Source organism: Lolium rigidum, chromosome 3 (genome assembly GCF_022539505.1).
Source record: "Lolium rigidum isolate FL_2022 chromosome 3, APGP_CSIRO_Lrig_0.1, whole genome shotgun sequence".
In the NCBI taxonomy this organism is placed as follows: Eukaryota; Viridiplantae; Streptophyta; class Magnoliopsida; order Poales; family Poaceae; genus Lolium; species Lolium rigidum.
This window is the reverse complement of record NC_061510.1, coordinates 148,040,689-148,048,142: the sequence shown is the minus strand read 5'-3', so window position 1 is coordinate 148,048,142 and position 7,454 is coordinate 148,040,689. Positions and strand designations below refer to the sequence as shown.

Below are 7,454 nucleotides of genomic sequence, written 5' to 3'. Positions count from 1 at the left end.
TGACAACAACAGCTGGGTGTAGCATGTAGCATGCACTCAAGAATCTCATGTGCAAACAAATTAGTGTGACTAAATAGTGCTTCGATGGTATATATATATATCACCGTCTAAAATTTGGAGGGAATGCTTTGATTGTTTGTGTTCATCTTTTTACAAGCTTACGAGAAGATTGCATCCGTCAAGCATCACCACTCAGATTCATTTTAGATTGCTGTTTGGACAGGTATTGGATAGTGATGTTGGTCCCTCCTCATCTAGTGCATCTACTGCGACTCCTCCCAATGGCCGTAACGGAAGGATGCTGACTCCAACCTCTGATGATGGCGAGTATGTGGAGTACTCATTTGATAGTGTATCAGACAGGATCAACAAGATTGCAAGGACCTTCGTTTAGGTGGGGGAGGAGGGTGAGCACGCGGTCCAAGGAAAAGCCCTTGTTAATTGGAAAACGGTGTGCAGACCAAAGACCCTTGGAGGCCTTGGTATGCCAGACATTGAGCGTTCTGGATGCGCTCTGAGGCTGCGCTGGCCTTGGCTGCAATGGACCGACCCTGAGCGCACGTGGGCTGGGTCGAAGCTTCCCTGTGACGCTGCCGACATGGCGCTTTTCAGGGCTTCCACCAAGATCACCGTCGGCAACGGGAAGATGACATCCTTCTGTGGCATGACAACTGGTGCGTGCGGGGTCCCCTATCTATTTGGGCGCCTGACCTCTTCAAGATTGCCTCCCGGAAAAACCGCTCGGTTGCCAAAGAGCTTAGCGACTACAACTGGATCCGCTCCGTCGCCACCATTAGCACACCTTCCTAAGGCAGCTGGCACAGTATTTGGAGCTTTGGGACATCATCCACACCGTCACCCTCGTCCCTCAGCAAGCGGACTCCATCTCCTGGACTCTCACCAACGACGGGACTTACACAGCCAGCTAGGCTTACAATGCTCAGTTCTTCGGTGGACATGCCAGATTCATCGCCAAGAAAATCTGGGAGGCCCACGCCGAGCCGAAATGCAAACTTTTTGGCTGGCTTGCTCTCCACGGAAGGCTGCTCACTGCAGACATGCTCGCCATTAGAGGATGGCCCCATGACCCTCTTTGCCCTCTTTGCCTTAGTGCTCCTGAGACTGCCGAACATCTTTGCCAGGACTGCCCCTTCACCATGGCCATTTGGAATCAGATAAAGTCCTGGGACAACGATGGCAGTACTGACATTCGCCTTCACTACCACTCGATCTCGGAGTGGTGGGACGCCATGATCATCGGAAAGACTAATAAGGAACAGAAACGCATCAGCGACCGTTTCCTCTATGTTTTTTTGGAATGCCTGGAAGGAGCGGAACAGGCGCATCTTCACTGCGCGTCGCCTCACCTATCTGGAGGTGGCTGATATCACTAGGGAAGACATTCTGCAGCGGGACCGCGCCTTCAACGGCTTCGGGCCGGCTTTCCAGGCCGAGCCGGACTAGTTTTCTCTTTTTTTGGTCGGTTTCTAGGGTGGTTTTCTGGGGCATATTCCACCTTCCTCTAAATATGCCCTTCTTTGTACAGTTTGGTTCGTTTTTTCCTCTTGCTTAATGAAAAGGCAGTGCTCCTGCCGGTTGCTCCAAAAAAAAATAGTGTATCAGACATGCCTTACACCGAGGAAGACGAAGATAGAGTAAGTTATACTGTAATGTTCTTTGGGGTTGTCGTTATAACTTCACATTTGAGCTGTTTGTATTTTCTTAAGATCTTCGTAGAGTTCAATATGCCAAAATGTTCTAAAATGTGTAGTAGAGATTAAAAAAAAGTTAGGAGGATTGAGAGCTACTTGCCTAGGGGTCAGCTTGGATGGTGTTGGGAGTCCTGGTTGTGATTTAGCGACTCGTGACTTATTATTCAATTGCTAATCATTGTTTAAGCTATGAAAATACATTTCTTAACAATAATTTTATCGGTGCAAATTGAAGTTTGACTTCAAAATGGGGATGTCAACTCCAAAAAGCATGAGCAAGCTGTGGTAGATGCATAAAGTTTTGTGTTAGCTCTGGTGCTGCAGTTGTGCACCCCATGTATTGAGATTGTAGCCATGTGAACGAATGTTCTAAGGATTATCACGGTGGTCGATCTCTGCTGAATACGCATATACTTCCTTTTCTATTCTTCACCTTTTGTCGTTTCTAACCTTATCATCGACTAATCTCTTTCTGATGCGCTGATATGCAGATGCTGATGCAAGCAATTCTTGAGTCTCTGAAGGATCTAGATAAGTCAAATTCAAAGGACACTAAAACAGTTGCATCCGATGCTGTGTCCAAAGAAAGTAGTGTAGCAAAAGATGACAATCATACAACTGATGTAGCAACATTGGAGACAGATGCATCCTCCATCTATGTCAGTGCCACTGATGTTCCTGCCAAGGATGTAGCAGCCTGCAACAGCGTAGCAAAGAAAGCTGATGTGCAAAGTGCAGACTGCAGCGCTGCGACCTATGCTGCTGTTTCTGTAAATGCTGCTGGTGCATCAGAATCGAATGGCTCAACTCAAGCCGTCAATGGAAAATCTGGTCCGGCAGAATCCCAGAAATCCAAGCAGAACTCCAGTGGAGAGGATGGAACAAGAGCAACCCTGGTAGTCCAGAAGAGCCGGACAGGCAGCCTGATGGACGGGTTGTCACAAAAATGGGGTTCCTTCTTCAAGAACAATGACTGAGCGTCTGAGCCAGACAAGTGGCAGTTGACGATACACGGGTTTTGTGTGTTTATATAGTCCATAGAATTTCCTTTGGCCGGGCATCACGCCCAGCTTGATTGATTTACCTGTAAAATGAAAAAGGGAAAGGGAAATACTGTACAATTGCTTTTAGCGTGTTGGTGTATATATAGAACTAGGAAAGGTAGCGATCCCCTTGATCATGTATCATATCTCAACACTTCGGCTTCCTGTGAATTGTAGATTCACGTTTCTTGGAGTGTGCTGTACTTCTTTTGATGTGATGCAGGGAAAGCATGATATTTCTTGCATTTTCGCTTGTAGTTACGCAAAATATAGCTGGCCTGCCATATAGTGAGGTGTTTGAAGGTTTACGGCTTCAGTCTTTGGTAAGTGACGTGCGGTGGTGTGCCTGCGTCGTAGATTTTTATACACATCCAAATTATATCTTCGGCTTGTACATTTGTTGATCAAAAAAAAAAAAAAGCCTATACATTTGTTTCAAGGAATAACAGTCCGTCCATAGCGGTAGGTGAAATGACAACGCAACATAATAAGTCCCTTGGATTTTTTTAATCTAGCATTCATGCATTTCTGAGATACATGGATGACAGTTCAGACCTGAAGACAAGTGGGCGTCAGGGGAGGGAGAGGAAGAGGTAATTTATGGCTCTACAGTTGAGCTAAAGTGTGTACTGCTCGGCTCCTCGGCTTCTTCGTCTTCCCCCATCCCTCTACTAGGCGTTCAGAAGCTGGAGGCTCACTTCTATAGTTCTACCGCACAAACCATTGCCGCCGTCCCGTCATCTCGACAGCAATTTGACCGTATGCTCTCTCAATCTTTTGTCTTCCTTTCTCGGCCTGCAGACTCTTCAGAAATGTTTGATTAATCGATTCTACTATATCTCAAACATTTCTGACGTGGGTCCGCACCCTTCTCTGCAATCTTAGAACTCGTGGGCTGAGATTTTGGACGTAGATCTGGTTATGAGATGAGCAAGCCTTGTGAGAGATTAAAGGAGAAGGGAGATTACTGCTGTGACCATGTAGACGAGCAAGACAACTACTTCTTCAAAATTCTGATTGGTGATTTTCGTGAAAGAATCGTAAGTTTTTGAACTTTATAATTCGCATAACTAATCCCTAAACTATCCGATTACATTTGGTCAATCAACACAATAATAGTATCATAGTTATGTTAGTACCATGTTGTTAAAACTGGAAGTAACAAAAGAATAGAGAACTGTGCATCCTGAGGGGCACGGGGGAGTAAATGTTTATTGGTTCTTAAATACTCCCTCCGTCTAAAAATATGTGTCTCAAGTTTATCTAGATACAGATGTATCTCCAACTAAAATGAGAGATACATCCGTATCTAGACAAAAGTGAGACACCTATTTTTAGGTGGAGGAAGTAATTGATTGCATTGATCAGTACATGATCTGGTGGTGTTGCTTCTTGCAAGACAATGAGCTTTGAACGTATAAACCATACTACGGATATAGGAAAAGCATTTTCTACTTCCTCATGAGGGCTGTTCCTTGCATTTATATTTTTGCTGCAGACCATACCAGATGCCTTTGTGAAACATTTTAGGGAAAAATTAGGAAGAACCATTGAGCTGGATTCACGCAATGGTTGCACCTTCGATGCCCAAATTACCAGCTACCATGACAAACTAGTTCTCCAATCTGGATGGGAAGCATTTGTGAGTGCACATGACTTGAAAGTGGGGGACCTTCTGTTGTTCAAGTACAATGGGATATCTCGGCTGGAGATTCTAGTATTCGATCCGAGTGGCTGCGAGAAAGTAGAATCATGTCTTGTCATCAATAATACTGATCAAGAGCCAATTGATATCTCAACCAGTTATCATGATATTCCCATAAATTCAACACAAAGTGACAGACCAAACCAGGGGAACGAGATTGTGAATATCAGTTCATCAGGGTCTCAACACGAGGCATCAGGTTAATACATCATACTACCAAGCCAAAATATGCAAATTAGGACTTTTTTTGCAATATGTATTATGCTTAATTTGTGTGCCTGTAGGCTATTTTTCATCATCAGAAGATGACCTGGATGTGCATTCTGTCCCGCCTTACATCCTCCCCAAAGGCACCCTTCTTACTGATGTGCAGACGAAGAAACTGGAAAAAAGGGTCCAAGCTATTCAATCCAAAACCCCCATCTACGGCTGCATCTTGAACACGGGCAGTATTTATGGGAAACGTCCTGCTCTGGTGAGTCAAAACATCTGTTACTGAATGTGCATTCTATTCTTTTGGCATGTGCATTCGGCAAAAATCATTGTTTCAATTTCTTGATTCGTTCAAGTTGTGAAAGTTTTGTGTACTTCATGAAAACTCTATTTGTGTCATGCATGCTCATAATTAGCTTACTCGCTTCTAGGCATTATCAGTGTTTCGAGCTAGACATTATGTTGTTTTATTTCAATTGACATTAAAGATCACTGACTTTTTCCTATGTAATTAGTACTTACCTCTGAAATACGCCAAATACCTTCCGTCTGAGAATGGAACACTCTTACTCGAGCGACATGGCAAGAACTGGGAAGTGCGGTGCATCGTTGCCTCGTTTGAACGTAAAAGGTTCACCAAAGGGTGGAAAAAGTTTGCACGTGACAACAATTTGAAGGTGGGAGATTTCTGTCTCTTCGAGCCACTCAAGAGGATGAATAAGCAGTACATCATGAAGGTTCATATCATTCGGAAAAAATGAAATTTGGTAGGCTTGTCGATCTCTTCTGCTGATCGTTCCGACTTTTGCTATTGGTGAAGTGTTCCATATGTTTGTTCGAGGCACACTAGCGGTCATGTATGCCTGGTTTGCCTGTAGTATCCAAGCTCGATCAGTCATGGATTTGTTTCGTGCATTAAGGAATTTGTTGCTGTAAAATGTAATTCTGTAACAACCTGTCTTCTGTGTTTTTTAACCTCAACGTGGCTATGGTCCGTCTGTTCTATGTAAACAAAAGCATCACTCATCTGTTAACTTTACCGGCATCAATTATTGAGCTAAGCGTGACCACCTATTCCAGTTGTTCCTGGTTAAAGTCTGTTTGAATTCTATGTTCAGCGAACGTAGATCGTTTTCAACAGAAACGTCATCCGTAGCACATATAGAGCTAGTGGCGTATCCCCAAGCCAAGTGTCTTCCCAAAAGATGGTTTTCATAAAATTACCAACTACAAAGGATCTTCGACTAAAAAAACTCTTTTTGACACGCATGAGTCCTTTTTAGAAAAGGAGATTCAGTTGATTTCGCTTGAACCTGGTACAATGTTTTATGTTAGAGGCATTAATTCTAAAGTACTAGCTCCTGCCTGACGGAATTGAGTGCTGCCATAATTTCTTTTATATATTTTTATGGAAGTGGAAATAAATAAAGAAATCCAGGAAATGTTTTTTTATAAAGGGTGCTTTATTACTTCCAAAGAATACCACACAAACACAAAGCCAAAGCGAATACCACACCAACACAAAGCGAAACTGGACGTTTTTCGGAACCAAAAGAAAACTTCAATCAAGTAGAATAATTGAAGCAAACCAACAAACTTGTGTTAGTTCCTAAAATGAAATGAAATATGATGAAATATTAGATTATAAAAAAGATTGCAAGTTATCACGAATGGATGATAGGGGAAGGATCGGACCATCAAAGCCTCCTCGAACATAGGACGGCATTATGTGGTTTGAAATGGGATACTTTGGGCATTTGACTTATCTTTGATTCGGCATGCTAGGTTGGGCCAGATACAACAATCACAAAATGAAAAATCCGTATTAGGCGGAAATGGAAATTCCGTTCCGCTTCCGTTCCCTCGGAAAAGGTTGTTCTATTCCCATTAAAAAGTTATGTTTTTGTTTTTGTTCCACAAAACTCTGTTTCATTTCCATATTTCCTAGCCATTTCCCCTTTTCACGAAAAATCGGAATAATCGGAATCTTTGCGCTCCATTTTCTTTCCTACCTTCCACACTCTCTCGTTGTTCAAAGTTTAAACAACCGTCTACATAATAAACATTTGTTCTTTATGTCTAGTACCTCAACCCATCATAGACCCACTTGGTCTTTAGGTCGGCAAATAATACTCCACTTTGCGAACGGTATTTTCTTTTAAGTTGATTGCATTGCGAAATCAATTGAGATCTATAAAAGTAAAATATTTTCCTTGCCCTTTAAGTATTTCTTGAAAAGATACCAAAAACACTGAGACATTAAATTAATAAGAACAAGTCTCTCTTTGTATGAGAGTAACTTGCCATGCCCAGATCCCAACTTTCCTTCCAAGAGATCCTCTACCGGCTTCCATTCTTTGTTGAATAGTTTACATAATAGATAGGGACACTTAGGTATATAAAGGTTTAGAACCGGACTTATAACCAAACAATTATTTATATTGCCCCTGTTCCTCCGTTGTCTTTTCAAAATAGAAATCTCACTTTTGTGGAAATATATTTTAAGGCTATCTACTTGTTAGAAAATGCACAATATAAATTTCATGTTCAAGGCTTTCTTCAAGTCATGTTCCATGATAAAAAAAAATACATCTGCATATTTTTAGAATATACACCCGGTAAGATGGGGAATAAGTCCACAAACTAGGCCATCCTCTTTTGTTCTTGCAATAAGAATAACCAATATATCCTACATACTGGCACGATGTTCAAAATCATTATATATAGGGGATCCCCTTTCTCATTCCGTTTGATGGTGTATGCCATTATTAACCTTCATCC

General features: G+C 42.2%; 2 protein-coding genes across 2 annotated transcripts; both read left to right on the top strand.

Annotated features, from left to right (window-relative positions):
- The first annotated feature begins 229 nt into the window (after positions 1-229).
- On the top strand, positions 230-3,000 carry LOC124702472. The gene is made up of 3 exons (XM_047234613.1): positions 230-347; positions 1,612-1,655; positions 2,204-3,000. Exons 1-3 carry the CDS (start codon positions 299-301, stop codon positions 2,687-2,689), a joined length of 579 nt encoding a protein of 192 aa, XP_047090569.1. The 5' UTR covers positions 230-298; the 3' UTR covers positions 2,690-3,000.
- A 681-nt stretch (positions 3,001-3,681) lies between these two features.
- On the top strand, positions 3,682-5,800 carry LOC124695646 (putative B3 domain-containing protein Os03g0621600). Its single transcript, XM_047228471.1, has 5 exons — positions 3,682-3,775; positions 4,222-4,659; positions 4,745-4,935; positions 5,189-5,410; positions 5,792-5,800. The coding sequence occupies exons 1-5, from the start codon at positions 3,682-3,684 to the stop codon at positions 5,798-5,800; spliced, it is 954 nt and encodes a 317-aa protein (XP_047084427.1).
- Positions 5,801-7,454: the final 1,654 nt, after the last annotated feature.

Excerpts from the sequence above, each read along its gene's own strand:
- LOC124702472 (XM_047234613.1), top strand. The coding sequence starts at position 299 with ATGCTGACTCCAACCTCTGATGATGGCGAGTATGTGGAGTACTCATTT. Across the intron at positions 348-1,611 it reads GTATGTGGAGTACTCATTTG|ATAGTGTATCAGACATGCCT; the intron begins ATAGTGTATCAG and ends CTCCAAAAAAAA. Across the intron at positions 1,656-2,203 it reads CCGAGGAAGACGAAGATAGA|ATGCTGATGCAAGCAATTCT; the intron begins GTAAGTTATACT and ends GCTGATATGCAG.
- LOC124695646 (XM_047228471.1), top strand. The coding sequence starts at position 3,682 with ATGAGCAAGCCTTGTGAGAGATTAAAGGAGAAGGGAGATTACTGCTGT. Across the intron at positions 3,776-4,221 it reads CTTCTTCAAAATTCTGATTG|GGCTGTTCCTTGCATTTATA; the intron begins GTGATTTTCGTG and ends CTTCCTCATGAG. Across the intron at positions 4,660-4,744 it reads GTCTCAACACGAGGCATCAG|GCTATTTTTCATCATCAGAA; the intron begins GTTAATACATCA and ends GTGTGCCTGTAG.